Source organism: Suncus etruscus, chromosome 3 (genome assembly GCF_024139225.1).
Source record: "Suncus etruscus isolate mSunEtr1 chromosome 3, mSunEtr1.pri.cur, whole genome shotgun sequence".
Lineage (NCBI taxonomy): Eukaryota > Metazoa > Chordata > Mammalia > Eulipotyphla > Soricidae > Suncus > Suncus etruscus.
Window position 1 is genome coordinate 25,209,887 of NC_064850.1, and position 19,315 is coordinate 25,229,201.

Below are 19,315 nucleotides of genomic sequence, written 5' to 3' on the forward strand. Positions count from 1 at the left end.
CAATTACTCAACTCTATCACGACAGTACAAAAGTAGCCATCAAAAAATGAGCATGATTGTGTTACAACAGAACTTGATTCAATAAGACCAACACATGCAAAGAAACAAATTTGTTAACACATGCTATTGAAAAAAAAAAAACTGTGCCCAAGTACACCAGAAAAATGTACAAGAATATCTGGACTGGGGAGATCAGGGAAGAAGGGAAGAACCTACCACTGCCCAGAACTGAGTGGTAGAAACTGAAACCACACACAGGTCAGAAATCAGTCCTGGGCCCCAAAGCATGTGAATACAAAGTGCATGCTGTCCCCACATGGCTCTGGAAACAGAGAAAAGGAAAAACTGACCACACGCTAGAACTGATTTGCAGAACCTGGCACTATACACAAGTCAGAAACCAGTGTACCCCAAGTGGTAGCCACTCATGAAGACACTAGATTATCTCACGCCCCACATAGAAGTTTCTCAGAGACCTCCTGTCAGTGATTAGGAAGACAGTTTCAGACTACAATAAGGAATCATGTTAAAGCAGCACAGAACCCCATCCAGGTAGTCAAGGATGAGGTTATAATCCTGAAGACTCAGTGAGTAATAATCTCCTATAAAACCCCTTTGAAATGGATTTCAGAATAAAAATGCTTAGGATGTTTAATGAGCTCAAGAAACAATGGAGCAGACAACCAATAAAATATAAGTGGATGACAGAGCAGAAATAAGAAAACTACAAACCAACATGACAAAACTGAAAAACCTGACAGGTAAATAAAAACTCACTGTAAGGGCTTACTAGCAGAGTAATAGCTGCTGAGGACAGAACCACTGAGCTCAAAGATGAGGTCTAAAAAAACCACCAGGCACCAGGTGGGGAAAAAAAGCTTCAAAATATACAGAGAACCTTGGGAATGAATTCAAGAAAAATAGCATAAGAATCAACGATGTCCAAGTGGGTCAAAAAGGTTCTTTCAATAAAAAAGCAAGTGAGAAACATCATTGCTGAGATGTTCCCAGAGCAAGTACCATTCACTTAGACCATCATGTTTTTTGAGTTCTGCACACTAGAAAACTCATATCATCTTTACATTCATTCCCACCCTCCCAAATTGGTCACCTAATCTTCAAGAACTTATTTACCTACCAAAAAGGATTTAAAAAAAAAATTTCTCTCCAAGTGATTATCAGCTCACTTGGAGAGAAAAACAGCAAAAGTCCTACTAATTGGTTTTCCCACAAAGACCTCATTTTCTACATTATAGTTAGGTTGATTTTTTTAGAGTAAATGTCACACACACACACACACACACACACACACACACACACACACACACACACACACACACATACACTTACAAGGCCCTGCAGGATCTCAGTTCTTCATATATCCCTAATCATGTGACTTTTTTGTTTGTTCGTTTTTGGGTTACACCCAGCAGCGCTTAGGGGTCACTCCTGGCACTATGCTCAGAAATCACTCCTGGCAGGTCCAGGGGACCATATGGGATGCCGGAGTTCAAACCACCATCCTTCTGCATGCAATGCAAATGACCTACCTCCATGCTATCTTTCCGGCCCCATCATGTGACTTTTTTAATTTGCTCAGCAGTGCCATTTTTCTTCCTGTCAAGGTACTTGTTCTTTCTATGTTAAATGTTTTTACCCAATTCTGGATCTCATCTTGATTGAAGGTTTTCAAAGACAAAACAAAAACCAGGCTTCTATTTTATATAAATATATATATACAGATATATATACAGATATATACATATATATCTATATATATCTCAGTTAATAGTAAAAGATTTATGAAATAAAAATTAAAAAGAAGAAAAGAAGAAAAGAAAAAGAGGACTGAGCAATAACATAGTATATAGTGTTTGCCTTGCACAAAACCAACCCATGTTTGATCCTCAGCTTCTCATATAGTCATATATAGTCATACAGTCATATAATTACTAGAAGTAATTCTTGGGTGCAGAGCTAGGAGAAACCCCTGAGCATCACCAGATGTAGCACAAAACCAAAAATTTTAAAAGGTATATATATATATGTGTTTATTAACATCTAGCCCCCCTCATAGAGCATAAACTCTGTACAAAGGCAAGATTTGGGGGGAAGGCTCATCATTGGTTCTAAAGACAAGTACTGTCTCTAAGACAAAAGGCATTAAATAAAAGAGTAAATGATTTAATGTTAGGATATTGCTTTCTTCTCTAGATTTATCACAATAATCCACAATAGCACTTTCACCTACCAAAAAGCAAAACCACAATAGGTACAGGAGAGATAGTACAAGATGCTTGTCTGCATGTAACCAACAGAGATTCAATTTGCAATATCACGTACGATCTACATTCTTCACCAGGAGTTATCTCTGAGCACAGAACTAGAAATACACCCTGATTGCTTCCAAATGTGTTCCAATTCCATCCCCCTAATAAGTAAAACAAACTACACAAACAAGAAAATTATTCTATAATAGTTATAGAGGAAATATTCTACCAATTTTGAATCTCAATCCTAAACTTCAAAACTACAGATATCAAAATCAGCAACGACCCTAAGCTCTTTCAAGTTAATTCCATTACCTGACATTTTTAAAGGTTTTTTTAAAATCTGCCATAAAATTAATAATAACAAAATGATGGCTAGCATATTAAAAATAAACCCTTTAAGCTTTCTGCACTGCTATCTCCCTTGTAGCACTGTTCACAACAGCTAAAATCTCGAAAAAACCTAAGTACCCAACAACAGAAGAGTGGATAAGGAAACTAGGGTACATCTACACAATGGAATGCTAAGCAGCTGTTAGGGAAAATGAAGTCATGAAATTTGCTTAGACAGATGTATAGGGAGAGTGTTATGCTGAGAGAAATGAGTCAAAGAAAGAACAGACATAAAATGATCACTCTCATTTGTGAAATATTAAAAAAACAAAAGGTTGTATGGTAATAATATCCAGATGAAGGCCAGGAGAATTACCAGTCCATGTAGGAAGCTTGCCACAAATAGTAGGGGGGTGCAGTTAGGGCAGAGAAGGAACACAATGACAATGATAGTTGGAATTGATAACTATGGGCAAGAAATGCATGCTGAAAGGGGGTAAAGTGATAGGCATAATACCCATTCAGTGACAATATTGCAAATCAGTGTCGAAAAGGAAAAAAAGAGAGACAAAGAGAGAGAAAGAGAGAAGAAATGTCTGTCACTGAGGCAGGCAGTGGAGACGGCAAGGGGCAGGGTAAGAAATTTATTGAAATGTCACTGGCTGTGGGAAATGAGCATGATGGAGGGTGGTTTTCATTGTATAACTGGAACATAATCATAAACAACTTTGTAACTGTATCTTATGGAGATTCAATATAAATAAATAAGTTTACTTGGTTTAAAACAAAAGATTAGAACAAGTTAACAAACTCTTTTTTTAAAATAGTCATAAATTAGATATTAATATATAAATACAAATACATATATAATTACATTCACATATCAATGTAAGTAATACACATAGCAGAATAGTAAAAAGTACCTGGCCTGTGTCGGGGTCCCGACCAAATCGAACACCAATTCTGGATCTAGCTCGTCTAATACCCTGTTGGTCCTCATAATCTTTGAGGGGTGAGGTAGGTGGGAAACGCTGGCTCTCTTTACAAATGAAAGAAATGGGAGAGGAAAAAAACCCACTGTATAAAAACAAAAACTGAAATTTTACTTAGGACATACATAGCAGACAAAAATAAATAAATGCTTCCTTTTAAAACAATTTTCCACTATCTTGCTTTGATCATAAAATTCTGCAAAATCAGCACCAATCTTGATGTTATATTAAATAAAATAAAAAAATAACAGATATAAAATATAGCAGAAACTCTAATTTTCCAACCTTCTCAAAGAAGTAATACTTTATCATAAATTGCTAATTACTTTTATATCTAAAATAAAACAGCAATATACCAAAATTTTCAAATAAATTAATCTAGTAACCGGTGTTTCAAAAATCAATAAAAGAATACAGATAGAAGGACTGGAGCAGTGGCACAAGTGGTAGGGCGTTTGCCTTGCACGCACTGACATAGGACGGATCTTGATTCAATCCCCCAGAGTTCCATATGATCCCCCAAGCCAGGAGTGATTTCCAAATGCATAGCCAGGAGTAACCCCTTAGCGTCATGGGGTATGTCCCCCCAAAAAAGACTACAGATAGAATGACTTATCAAGCCCAATTTTTAATCTTTTTTATCTTGATCAGTAGTCATAATACCAAAGCAGGAAACTAATGTTCACTGTACCTAAATCCTCTCTTTACTGCAGACTTTTCTATTCTTTCCTAAGTCTCTTTGCTTGAACATAAATCTCACTGCAACTGAAAAGTATAAGTAAGACCAGTTATTGGCAAATATAAATGGTCTCACTTTTAAAGTAGCCACTGAACTCTAATTGCACACGAAAGAAGGAATTCATCTTTTCTTACTAGTGTCATAGAATATTTTATCATCAGATTCATCAAGTAACTATAAAGCTAGACATAGCACTTCAAATATCAAAAATGCATCACATGTTAAATCCTATTTGTGTATTTATTTTCATTTGAGGCAAACAAATCAAGTTTTGTCAAGTAAAGCTCTAACATTATCAGAATAAAAATATATAACAAAGTTCCCTTACCATTTTTCAAAATAATATAAAATCCCTGATACATGCACCCATTTTAATGGCTTTATGTATAGGTTGCATTTCTCTAAAGATTAAGTGTCTGTAATACATATATAAGAGGTACTTTTAAAACATAAACGATTTTCAGAAAAATCTGAAGATATTACCTGTCACAGTGCCACCATCGAGGTCGCTTGCACTCAGACTTGTAACAGAAATACTTCTTGCTCCTGGGTTTCTTAATAATCGTTGACTCCTCAGTTGGCCTATTGATTGCTCCAAGCTTTCTTTCAACTAAATTAAAGAATATAGTGAGGGAGATTTACTCTTTAACAACTTCCAAATAATAAGTAGTCTTAGAGATCTTAAACGATAGTACTGAACTATTTGGGCTTCAAAGGAGAAATTACTTCAAAGTTTTTTAACAGTTATGTTAGGAAATATGAAAATAAAAGCAATATATTTTAGGAACCAATTCTAACTTCTGGTTTTCAATAGCATGTCACTACCTATTACACTTCTCAATTGCCATAATGAGAAAGAGATGTCCACTAAGGATTTTCAAAACCAATCTGATATATCTAAATTGAGGCGCTTTCCATCTTTAGCAGCATGACTAAGACAATACAAATGAAAAAAAAGAGAAAACTTCTCCTTTCAAAGCATTTCTTCATAAATTCAAATCTAAATAAACAGGAAAATGAAAAGTTGTCACAATGACTGCTGCTGCTACAGAAACAATATGCAATGACCAACTGTTATCAAAAGATCTCTTGTATTCAAAGACTTCACTCTAATAACTTTTCCCATCTTTCTCATTATTACTTGAAGATCCTGCTCTGACTTACTAGCTGTTGTGGTATTTTTTTAAGTAATTCTGCTTTTTTTTATTTTGGGGGGTTTTTAAACCACATAGTGTTCATGGTGGTGCTTACGGACCATATACAGTATGAGTTATCTAAGTTACACAGTGTAAGTTATCTAAGTGTGAGGCTTAGTCACAGACAAGAAAAGCACCTTAACCCCTGTGCTATCTTTCTCCAGTGCTTAAGTTCTACTTTTACATTTTTTTGCTGTTGTTATTCAATCTTTTTAAGTGGTTTTATCATAATATGACTATCTATAATTGTGTAGTTATCCATTTTTGAGCATAAAAATCATAAAATATCCAAGTTGATCATCTTTATATACTTTATAAACTTGAATAATCTTTATAAATTTTATATATTTTAATAATCATGACTCTTTAAATACTTTTTCTGTTTCATCTTTCCTTTCTCCTGGGTATCCAGGTGGTATTTTTGGTTTGGGTTTTTTTTTTTATTATTTTTGCTAAATTCCATATCATCTATGCTCTTCTCTATTTCATTCTATTTTATTCCTCCATTTTTAAAAATAGTTATGCTGATTAGCTTTCAACTTATTTTCTTTTGACTGTATAAAAGCAACTTTTTAATCCATCAAATGAGAGAATTGTGTGAGTTATAGTGTCTTGTTTTTATTATTATCTATTAGTTGTTTCTCTAGAGTTTCTAATTCCATGTCAAAATATTTAATCTTGTATGTTTCTTGAACTGGTTTACTTTAAATAATTTATAGTCTCACATATGTTTCCACCACACTTTATTCCTTAGATTTCCAGTCACCTTTTGAATTTTGTTTGTATTTTATTATATTTTATTATTCCAGTCACCTCTTGAATATTATTATAGCACATTAGATACATGTATGAAAAAATGTAAATATTTTAAATGTCTGTATGATGCTAACTTCCAGATGTCCGAATTTGCTTCAGCAGGAAAAGAGGCTAGGATCACTAGGAAGTCCAAATCAATATAATCTAACTAGGAACTGAAATTATTAAGGTTTACCCAGAAATATTTTCCAGCTGACTAGTAGATAAATCAAAATAAAGAATAGAAGTAGTTCAGGTAACTTAAAAATAGCTGAATGAAGGAACTGGCAGTAAACACTAAGGAAGCCCATTAAAAATATAATGAACATGAATATTTTAATAGTGTTAGTAAGTTGATGACATTTTAAGAATTCTCTGAGATATAGGATTAAAACTCATTAAGGGAGATTCAAAACTAACCTTCTGTACCCATGAGGCCTGGTCTATTTTTAAGTTTCTGACTTCCCTAATTTTCAATTTTTAATTCACCATTTTTCCTAGGCAATCATCCTTTGAGGTTTCAATTAAAAGTGAGTCTTAGTTGGAAGAGCTCCTGAACTCTAGGAGTGGGTCTCCCCAGCCTCACAAGTCTATTGATATTTCAGATCTTAGTCTCTCTGCTTCTGAGCCACCTCCTTTCAAATAAGCTACTGACTTCAGAGAGTAAGAGTTCCAGGGGCTGGAGCGGTAGTGCAAGTGGTAAGGCATCTGCCTTGACTGCGCTAGTCTAGGACGAACCACAGTTCGATCCCCCAGCGTCCCATATGATCCCCCAAGCCAAGAGCAATTCCTGAGCATCACTGGATGTGGACAAAAACAAACAACAACAAAAAACTAGAGAGTAAGAGTCTCAAATGCAAGATATCGAAGTCTAGATTCCCAATTTCCCAGTCTTTAATACAAAAATATCTCCCTACTTTAGTAGAGGAAAATCTTAGTTGTCCACTGGGCAGATAAAATTATTTTTGGTAACTTTTTATTTATTCTAAGGAGAAGGACAATGTTCCAAAATAATCTGTCAATGCCGAAAGCAGAACTTTCCAGCATTCGCTTTATGAAGGCTTATTATCTCTTTATAAGGGCATACACATGCTAAATTGTAACTAAAAATTGATGCATAAAATTAATTTACACACACATACAATCCCTGCCAAATCTGCCATGAAATATAAAAAAAGAAAGAAAATGACACTATCACTCAAATCTAGGAGAACTAATAGATGTTGGAAAGTTTTTGTTTACAAATAATAATAATCATTATGTATATGGTGCCAGGGATTAGAAGGCATCACATATGCAAGGTAGTGATCTGCTGCTAAGCTGCATCCTTGGTTCTAAGATGAAAAAAAATTAGGCAAAGTTGTAGCCAATCTCATTTTAAAACTCTAAAGATCTATCACAAGTCACTGAACAAAAGAACAGGCTAATCTAGAAAGATCAAAAACTGAAATGCAAAACGAAAACTAAGATAATCAGTTCTATTTACTTCATAAATTATCACTATACCTAAAATATACAACAAAAATGTAATAAAATTAAAATATATACTTAAAACAGACATTGCACAAAATCTAATCAGGCTGTATAAAGCCAATGTCATAATTTCTCAAAACACAAAAACAAAGAGATTTTTACAAGGTAAAAATAAAAAATTGCTTTTAATACATAAGCATTAGGGTTCAGAGCAACAGTACAGTGGTTTGGGAAAATAAAATCTTTAAAAAGCTGAGAATGAAATCTTAAAAAAAAAAAAAAAAAAAAACAGAGACCAGTGAGAGTGCAAAGGGCTGGAGCACATCCTTTGCTTAACAAGTCCCCAAGGGCCGGAGCGGTGGCACAAACAGTGGGGTGTTTGCCTTGCATGTGCTAACCTAGGATGGACCATGGTTCGATCCCCCAAGCCAGGAGCAATTTCTGAGCACAGAGCCAGGAGTAACCCCTGAGTGTCACCAGGTGTGGCCCAAAATAAATAATAAAAAGTCCCCAAATTCTAAACTGGCCACTACATGCCTCCTTCCCAAGTACACAACAAATAGACCTGGTGGTCCCCACATAGCACTGCATCCCCTAGCCTGACACTGAGCCACCTGTTCTAGTTAACCATCTGTGTTTTTGAAGAAGTATCCAGATTCTCTGAGCACCAGTTGAGAGGTACAAAAAAAAATGTAATAGTAATAATAAATAAATGAAATAATTAAAAGCTATATATACTTTTAGAATAATGTAAAACTAAAATAGCAAGTTTGTTTGTTTTTTTAATTCTTAGACTAGGGATATGGTTCAATTGGTGCACATGCCTAGCATATGCAAGTTCAAATTCAATCCTGACAACTGCCCAGGTTCCAGAGGTCAATTGAGAACCGCCTCAATTTCTATGAGACTCCAAAGAGAAATCTCAAAGCTATGTGAGGTCTCAACCTGAAAAACACTTATTAGAGATAAAATATAAGTCAAGCGGGGCTACAGAAACAGGACAGCAAATAAGGTGCTTTCCCAGAATCCAATATGGTCCCCCGAATCTTCTAGGAATGATTCCTGAGTACCACTAGGTGCTCAACCTAATAATTGAGAAATACAATAACTAACATAATTGAGATATAAGATAACTAATAAATATTGACTACAAGTGTCAGAGCAATAATACAGAGGATAAAGCACTTGCCTTGCATGTGGCCAACCTGGGTTTGAGCATCCCAAGCACTGCCAGGAGCAATTCCTGAGTGCAGAGCACCAGCAGTAACCTCTGAGCACTGCTAGCTATGGCCCCAAAACAAAAACAAATTGACTACAGTGCAACTAAATCTATGAAAGATCATCCAGGCAACAATAAATATTCCAAGTAAGATGCATAATCAACAAAAATGATATGCTTTTTCAATAGAATGCTAGCAGTCATAAAAACAAGTATGAAATCTTGCTATTTAAATACATACACAGATCTTGAGATTATTATGCTAATTGAAATGCCTAAGCACCACCAGGCATGACCCAAAAACTGAAAACAAGCAAACCTCTCCCGAAAAAAGTATATTTTCCAAGGCCAGAGTGATAGTACTGTGGGTAGGTATATGTTTTGCATGCAGCCAACCGGGTTAGATCCCCGGTATTCCATAATATCCTCTAAGGACCACCAGGAGTACTTCCTGAATGCAGACCCAGGAGTAACCCCTGTGCACTGCTGCATGTGGCTCAAAAACAAAAAGCAAACAAAAAACAAGCACATTTTCCTTTTATAGCAATATTAACCATTTTATATTCATTAAGAGTCCAATTTTATACTTAAAACATAAGGTATTAAGAGATCTCTTTCTTGAGGGCATTTAATTTTTATAGTATTAACACAAAAACAGACCCCATTCTCATGATCAGAACACAGTTCTAAAAATATTCTTTCTAAAGACTAAGTAAATTAAATACACCATTTAATACCATTGAAGTTTATATACTTCAAATCTTCACAGTTCACTTGAAAATGAAATCCTGTCAGATCCTCTTACACCCAAATATTCCTAGACAACAAGGAAATTTATAGCATAAGAAATAATGTGATGATACATAAGACTATAAACTTCATAGTGCATTCAGCCCCAAAATCCTAAATCGTGTATACAACAAAACATGGTCCATTTGGCTGTAAGAAAGTCTAGTGAAAAATCAATGCCTACTACTTACAAATAACTGTTACTTAAAAAGAAGGGAGAAATTTATGCTGATGGTAGACAACTTAAAGAATCCACCATCTAGCCTAAACAATGGCTAGCACTGTCAGTTTTAACAATCTTTCAATACCAATCCTAGCTGCTTCTCAATTCTTTGTATTAATTCTACCAAGTTCTCATTCCAGACATTGTACCTGTTGTGGCTTGATTCTGCATTCCAATAATAATCTGACTTATATAATACTTAAAAATTTCAACACCAAGTGCCAATTTTTCAGAAATATAAATTTACAGCATAACAAAAATATCAACAACCATGATTCTGTGAAGTAAATGAATCCTTATATGAGATTTTAGAAGAATATTTTCTCTTGGCTCTGGCAAGCTTTATCTAAGAAACCATAAGCAAGCTCATGACCTTTCTGATCCCAGTTTTTTATCTTGTAAACTAGAATAATGGTGCCAACCTATAGAATCGCTGCAGTAGATGTGGCTGTAACAAAGTGTCTGGGATATAATAAGCATATTAATTAACTCCAAAGAAACTATGGAAAGGCAGGTGCCTGTTTTTCACCCAAATCTCATCACTGATTCTCCAATACTCTAAAACTCCCCATAGAGGTTTTCAAATGAATTAAATTTAGGCTTGAAGGTTACAAAGAGTCAAAGAAATAGTAATTTAATTATGCACAGTTCAAGGAAAAAGAGTCCCCAAGAGTAACCCAACATGACCTTGACCCTTAGGTCTTACAAACATGACTAATTTTCACAGTTCTCTTATTGTAGAATACTAAGGATGAAGTAAAACATACCACTAGATATTTATGTTTCTTCCCACCCACTCACAAATTATGGTTACAAACTAAATAAAATTTAATGCAGAAATACCACTCATACTCACTTCATGAAGTTTACAAATAATACCACTTATAAAATTTAGGTATAATAATAGAAATTATGAAAGAGGGAGGGAGGTTTCTTTCATTTTTAATAAAGTTGCTGATTGGTAAAAATAAAATGAAAAAATATATAACAGGAATTAGCAAGAGCGATGTCATTTTCTAGAAAATCATTCATTTCAATAGTTAGGATGTAGAAATTGTTAAACATTTGAACATTGTACAAGCTAAAATGGATCAACCTGTTATAAGATTATTTTTTTAAATACAGCAGATCCACCATAAGTAGTTCTGTGAATTGCAAACATTTCAAAAATAAAAAAAAATCCCTCTTAAACAGCGCATACACTGATCAAAAGGGAAAAAAAACATGAATATTATCATTACCATGCCATTAAAGTACTTAAAAAATAAATAGGAAGGTTTAGATCATCACATGACAGTTGGCACATTACATACACTCATTTTTAGTTCTATTACATTTCACATAAGTAAATACTTTACTTATGCTAAGAAAGCAATTTTAACCAAGGAGCTCACTAGAATCACTTACTGTAAAAAATAATAATTTCTCCAAGTTGTACAATTTTCTATGTATTATGCAGATGCTCCCTAGATAAGTCAGAGATGACAGGGTAAAAATCGCTGCTCTATTGAATGGGGAAAATAGAAAGCATGAGGAAATTGCTCCCCTTGTATGCTGGAAGGGGAAAAAAAATCACTCAGAGCCACCTGTTTTAATATATCTAAAGTTAGGGGAAAGTATGAAGAAAACTCTAGACCAGGGGTCCTCAAACATTTTAAACAGGGGGCCAGTTCACTGTCCTTCAGACCATTGGAGAGTCTGACTATAGTAAAAACAAAACTTATGAAGAAATTCTTATGCACACTGCATATATCTTATTTTGCAATGAAGAAACAAAACAGATACAAATATAATATGTGGCTCGCAGGCCATAGTTTGAGGACCACTGTGCCATACTAAAGGAAGACTTGAAAGAAAAGACTTGTTTTCCTGTCTTTTTTTCTTGGTAATGAGGGGGTTTGCATTCAAAATACTAAGGTAGAAATAAAATACCTGCAAATCTTATTTATATCCCATTTAAAAAAACTACTAACAAAGAGTTCAATATGATTAATTTCTTAACATATGCAATAAGAGAATAAATTCTTTGTTGAAATGTTCATCTGCACAAATATTTCTTTAATAATTAATTTCATTTCCTACATGCTCAATTCACAGAAAAGCTGCTACTATATCTAGTTGATGATCAACAGGATTAAGAAGGTGAATTAGCTGATGATATTTTTATTTTCCACTCATAAATTCAAAAACAAAAAATTAACATACATTATTAACAAGAGTCAAATTTAAATATTGTTTGAGGTACCCCAATATGTTAATCTCTAAAAAAATGCTCATCTCTCAAGTATCTTATAAATCATAAAGATCTTATTGATTCAAGAAATTTCAAATTTATTTTCTAAATGAAAGTAATATAAAGAACTTGAGAGGCAATTTTCTTTTACTGCAGTAATTCAAGTATAATGCTATACAAAGCACCTAATTATAAGCAAATAATAATGATAACATTATTGATTTCAGATGTGAGCAGAACCAGTATGACCCAAAAACAAACAAAAAACCCATCTTTAATAGTAATTACTACATACCTAATCAAAAGCATGGAAAAAAGCTATCATATGGAAAATTATACACACGGTTAAATAAAAAATTTTTTCTAATGATATATTTAATGAGCCCTATTCTTAAGGCAATCAGATGCATGTTTACACATATACAAAAATATGGAAAAATTATAAAAGAAACTGTATACTTTGTCCATTCTTTTGAATGGGAGTGAGAATGGCAATAGAATGTCTGTTATGTTTAAACAATGAGCATGGTACATCTATACAATGGAATACTATACATCTGTTAGGAAAAAAAGAAGTAATGAAATTTTCTTATACATGAATAGATAGGGAGAGTACTACAGTGAGCAAAATGAGTCAGAGATGAAGGATTATACATAGAGTGATTGCACTCATTTGTGGGATATGAAAAAAAAACACAGTATGATAATAACACCCAAGTCAATAGAGACACAAGCCAGGAGGATTGGTTCATGATAGGAAGCTTGCCACAAATAGTGGGGGAATGCAGTTAGGTCAGAAAAGGGACCACATAAAAATGGTAGATGAAGACGACCACTCAGGACAAGAACTGAGTGCTAAAAGGAGGTAAAGCGATAATCACGATATCCCTTCAGTAACAATATTGCAAACCATAGTGTCTAAAAGTTGAGAGGAGAGAGAAAAAAGTGTCTGATATAGAGTGAGGTAGGGGAGAAGAGCAGAGGAGAGAGAAGAAGGGAAATTGGAGACACTGCTGGTGGGAAATGTGCCCTAGTGAAGAGAAAGGTGTTGCATACTGTACAACTAAAACTCAATCATGAATAACTCTGAACAACTGTATCTCATGGTGATTCAATGAAAAACATGTATTTAAAAAATAAACTAAATAACTTGCTCTTTAAATTCTCAAATCCCCTGGAGGAGTATCCATGATTCATATTTATTATTATCTCAGTTTAACTCACGTCCTAACTTCTTTTCTTCACACTTACAGTTATCATTTTAATGAAACTACTCTGTTTAAGATAGGAGGCAATCAATCTCACAAGCTAACCAAAAACACAAAATAAAAATGCAATCTTAAAAGTTAAGAAGCTATTTGCAATGGTTATTTCCTTTCTCACACATCTTTTCTGCACAAAAACTGCATCGCCAAAAATGTGAGTTAGAGAGAATTCAAACTTATGTAATATTCTCACATGTTCTATTGCATCAGCCTGTCCATTACTATATTCTCGATACTGTCCAAGCATCTGGTCGACTTGTTGCAGGCTCCGACTGGTCTCCTTGAGGGAAAACAAACATGCTTTATTAACTGTTCCAAAGAATGTTTTCCAAATCAGTTTCAGTAGTATGTGAAATAGATGAAGTCAGCCAATTATGAAAGTTACAACTTATACATGGGTTTCAATACACTTCAAAATTTCAAATAAATCTCATGGTGCCACTGACAGTTAAACTCAAATATTGTGATTTACTTTGTGAAATTTGAAGCACATAATCCTCAGAAAGATCCATAATAAGTCAGTAACGAAACTATTTGTTTCTTTTTAAAAAATTAGTCATTATCTGATAGTCGGAAATAATCACGCTGGACAAAAACTGGGTGCTGGAAGGAGGTAATGTGACATATATGATACTCCTTCAGTAAAAATATTGCAAAACCACAATGTCTGAGAAAGAGAGAGAGAGACAGACAGAGAGACAGAGACAGAGAGACAGAGAGAGAGAGGAGGAAAATGTCTGCCATAATGGCAGGTGGGAAGAGATCAGGGGGAAAATGAGAAAATTGTTGGTGGGAAATGTGCACTGGTGAAAGAATGAGTGTTGGACACTGACTGAAACTCAATCATAAGCAACTTATTAACTATTATTAACTTATTATTATATTAATTTAAAATTGTACTTAAGAGATAGTCATTAACAACTTTATACTTGTTTTCTTTGTGAAATAAAAATCATATTTTATTTGGAGGTACTGAGGAAGGGGAGGGAGATAGAAAGGGAATAATGAATAACGGGCTCTCCAAAGGCAGAGAGAACCCTTAAACACAGTCCTACATGAAGCAGGAAAGTCCACATCTCAAAAGGGATGATGAAGGCCACATATGCTACGGCAGCATGTACCTCAATTGGTATATCTTCATTTTCCCACTCTTTACAGAAAAGAAATATAAAAGACCAAATTCAGTAGGTTTGATGCAGCAGAAGCAAATTATTAAGATCATTGTATTTCAATGTTTTTTCAGCTTCAAGCTTCATTTGAACGAAAAGAGGGCGGGGGAATATGCCCAAACCTTTAATTAAAACCAATAAACTTACAACCAAATAGCAAAAACGGCTTCTTCTGAACACTAGGTTCCACCTGAGAGATTAATAGAGGTATTTCTTTCAGATATAAATAATTAATACTGAGCATCACTAGTATGGAAATACAGAATTTCTACTTCAAATGTTCATTATACTATTAATTTAAATATTTATTTTTTGTTTGTTTTAAGGCCATACCTGGAGGTGCTCAGGGTTACTTCTGGCTCTGCAGTCGGGAATTACTTTTGGTGGTGATCAGAAGACCATATGAGATGCTGGGGATCGAGCCTAGGTTGGCCACAAGTCAGGTAAACACCTTACCCAAAGTTCTATCACTCAAGCCCCTAATTAAATAAGTTTTAAAACTTTTCACAATGTTAAGCCAAACTGTGGATTCTATCAAAAATTAACCTCATTTTGCTTAAGCAGTTATCAAAAGCAATAAAAAGATAAAAAGCTATATTTTATGCAGGCAAAGCAAAAGAAATTAAAGGGGAGAAGTCAAGAAGTCTTAGTGATCTTTTTTCCAGTATGACTATGTTAACCTTCAGCCTCCTTTTTCTTAGCCCTTTCTAAAAAGAGGGTGTGAACTGATTTTCCTTAAATTTGCAAACATTATCATCTCAGTATTATCACCTAATAATAATACACCTACACAAACTGTAATTTCTCTAAAGGTACATATCCACAAAAAGATAAATTGGAAATTCCTATAGGTTTCACTCCCATAATTCAGTTGGAAATATTATTTATCTCAAAACACTCCCACTACCTATCATATTTTCAGGTATCTTTATTGGTTGAATTTATAAAAAGAATGGGCCCCCAAAGATGCCTAAACTGTAAATAAAGCCTATGCATATGCTATTTAAATAGCATTGCAACAGGGTCTTAGTGGATTTAACTAAGAGTCTTACCATGGAGACTGTCCTAGGTTATTAGGCAAGCCCAATATAATCACAAATATCTTTAAGAGTAAAACAGAGAAGCAGACAAATACTCAAAGTAAAATGGTGTAACAAAAAAGGATTCAAGTCACCTATTTCAGCTTTAAAGAGAAATGAAGAAGGCTATAGGACAAGAAATATGGGCAGCCTACATAAACTGGAAGAGGCAAACGTTATTCCCCGACGGCCTCAAGAAATGAATGCAGGACCAGAGATATAGTGCAGTGGGTAACAGTCTTGCCTTGCATGTAACTACCCCTAGTTAGATCCCAGATACTGCATATGTTCCCATGAGCACTACCAGGATTGATTCCAAAACATTCAGGATTAAGCCCAGAACACCACCAGGAATGGCCCCAAAACTAAAAGGAAAGGAATGTAATTCTACTGATCAACTAATTCTAATCCAATAAAGTCATGTATAGGGACAGGTCTAAAAACTCTAAAAATAAATGCTATTTTAAGCCATTAATTTAATGGTCACCTCATATGGCTACAAAAAAAATAAATATACTCCCAAAAGCATTTTTAGTCTAAACTATTGTAGATCTATGAAATAAAACTATTACAAAACTAACCTGAAGAGTACTTGTTATGGTGTTGACCTTCTCAGTAACATCTACTGCAGGACGATTTCCATTTTCACCATATGTTGACCTGGCAGCCCATCTACTCAATCGGCCACGAGAGCGGAAGTGGTCTGAATCACTGGAGGATTCTGCCATTGATGTAAACAAAACCTGAAAATAGATTCAGGTCAAAGTCAACCAAATGCTAAAATAAATAGAGATAAACAAATCACTTACTTTGGGATTTTTTTAAGCATTTATTACATTTTTCCTTTGACATATTATAATCTCTACTCAGCTTGAAAACAAAATTCACTTCCCCATACAATTGTCCCTCTGTTAAAAGATGCCAATTCTGATGGGATTTAGCCATATTTATCATTCCAAAAATAAAAATCCTTCAGAAAGGGATAAACATAGAATAATCTTACTCCTTTTTAGACTATAAGAAAAACAAGAGATAGCATAATAATCATACCCAGAGATGAGGTCTAGCCCAGAGTAGACACTTCACCACAAAGAGCAGTGGGTATAGTTATAGTAGAGGAAGAAGGGTCTACTAGGACAATGATACTTGGAACTGATTACTCTGGACAAGAACTTGGCACTGAAAGTGGAGAAACTAACAGGCAAGATACCTCTGAGAGAAAAAGAGAGAGAGAGAGAGAGAGAGAGAGAGAAAGAGAGAGAGAGAGAGAGAGAGAGAGAGAGAGAGAGAGAGAGAGAGAGAGAGAGGCAATTTGCCTGTCCTCGTGCAAGGCAGGAGTGGGGGTTAGAGGAAAACAGGAGACATTGGTGTTGGGAAGGGTACACTGGTGAAAGGTAATGTACATTGTATGACAGAAACTCAACAATGAATAATTTTCTAACCATGGTGCTTCAAGTTTAATATTAATAATCCCTCGGTTTTGTGCAATGCTCTAGATTTTAAAACCTCTTTCCACTCATAATAGCTCATCTAATTTTACCAACAGTGCTAGTTGATAAGTCAAATAGGTTGGTATCTTTCTAATGAGTATTCTTACAGTAGTGTGATAGCCATTCTACTAGATCATAAACCATGGTTTTTACCTTAAACAAAAAATACAACACACATACATAACTGAAGTAAAAATCCCATTCAGTGTTAATACTTCAATGCATTATTAATTGATAATATAGCAAACTGAGGGGCAAGAGTGATAGTATAACAAGTAGGGTACTTACCTTCCAAGTGGCTGACCTAAACCAAATATAGTCCCCAAGTCCCACAAAGAGTGATTCCTGAGCACAGAACCAGGAGTCAGTTCTAAGTATACTATAGGGTGTTCCCTTCCATCCCATGCCCAAAGGGAAAAAATACAAAGAAATACAATAAAATTAAATCCTTTGGCTTTTAGATACAAATTATACAATTAACAAAATGTGAGACAGAAGCTTCATTATTTTAGTCAAGGTAAAAAGTAAAATAACCTGACTGTAATTTCATCTGTAGAAATTCTCTGTTTCTTGCCATACATACCTCAATTTATTATTTAAATCAAGATAAAAATCACTTTATATAAGACAACCTCAAAATTCCAAAAAAAAAAAAAAATTAGAAGTTGAAGAATACACCATATTTGGTATAAAGAAGCATCCAAGAAACCTTAACTGATCTAAAATAGTTTATTGAAAATTCTAATCATTTTCTGATTATCAATGGGCAACTTAATATTTAGTATGAACTGGGATAATCCTCCAAAACTCTGTGACCAATTTTTCTGGATAACTGACAAATTCAGTGTGAAGAAATCTTTCCTAAAATGGATATATTAATAAGGAAAGTTCCTAAGTATGTATAGACCCAAGAACTTTTAATAAAAGCAGCCATGTTATTTAAATGTTAGATAACATAAAACAATAAAAAGATAATCAAGAATTCTTGCTGTAAATTTAGATTTTTTTCAAAGTGAAATACAGTCTGTTCATAAAAATTAGAAAAAGAACCAAAGGAAAATAAAATTTCATCACTCTGAGTTAAGACTACTAAGAAAAAAGATATATTCCTTTCCTGTCCTCTTTCTGGCCTTTAAACTTCCTCTCTCTGTCATCCTCCCTGACTCTTGCCTCCCCTCTATTAAAAATACAGGCATATGCAAAAAAAAAAAAAAAAAAGTGGAGGGAATGCCAAACCCTGCCACTCCAGCACCCCTTCTTTTTCTTGTTTTGTTTTGATTTGTTAGTTTTTGACTTTATTTTCCTTCTCTTTTTTTCCTCCACTTTTCTCTTTCCCTTTCACTCCTGTGGTTATTATTTGGTGATTTTTTTCTTTTCTTATTAGACGGGTGCATTTTGTTTTACTTTTTCTCTTTTCTTTTTTGGTAGTTGCAGCCAATTTTTTTTTCTTCCTTTTTCTTTTTCTTATCCTTTTTATCTCAAAGGACAACAGAATAGATAATCTACAACAAGCTGTAGAGACCAGTTGCACTAGTATTCTGGGGGGAAGGGGAGGAAGATATGGGATGCATGCTGGGGTGGGTGGAGGGAGGAGCACTGGGGGTGGGAGTGCCCCTCAGTCATTGTCACTATGTACCATAAATAATTCTGTGAAAAAAAAATTTTAAAATAATTAAAAAAAGAAAAGTGAAAAAATTCCAAAAAAAAAAAAAAAATACAGGCATAGCCCCACATTAGGAAACAATCAAAAAAACAGACTGAAACAAGTGCCTGGCTTAGCTTCTCCTGGATCACAATTATTTAAGTGCAAAAATAAGGTTGAGAAGAGAGAAATCTTACATGTAAAGTTCACATATTTATCTATGAACTCAATTGCATATCTCAATAAAACTATATACTACAAACTAAAATGTTTCACTCTAGGTAAATTCTGAATATTTTTCATTAGTGAAAACCAAAAGAACTAAAATTTTCTGAAAGCCTGTTAATTTGCCAAGTACTTTATGAATACTTACAAAGACCATCTAATTTAATTCTAATAATTTTAAAA

General features: G+C 34.2%; 1 protein-coding gene across 1 annotated transcript in view; it reads right to left on the reverse strand.

The window, feature by feature from the left end:
* The window catches only part of CEP128 (centrosomal protein 128), a 423,508-nt gene extending 407,005 nt beyond the window's left edge, over positions 1 to 16,503 (reverse strand). The window contains exons 1-4 of the mRNA XM_049770323.1: positions 16,357 to 16,503; positions 13,721 to 13,807; positions 4,818 to 4,944; positions 3,527 to 3,642 (exon numbers count right to left, since the gene is read on the reverse strand). Of these exons, the coding sequence (XP_049626280.1) occupies positions 3,527 to 3,642; positions 4,818 to 4,944; positions 13,721 to 13,807; positions 16,357 to 16,503 (477 nt within the window). The remainder of the gene's footprint in view (positions 1 to 3,526; positions 3,643 to 4,817; positions 4,945 to 13,720; positions 13,808 to 16,356) is intronic.
* Between the last annotated feature and the right edge of the window lie 2,812 nt (positions 16,504 to 19,315).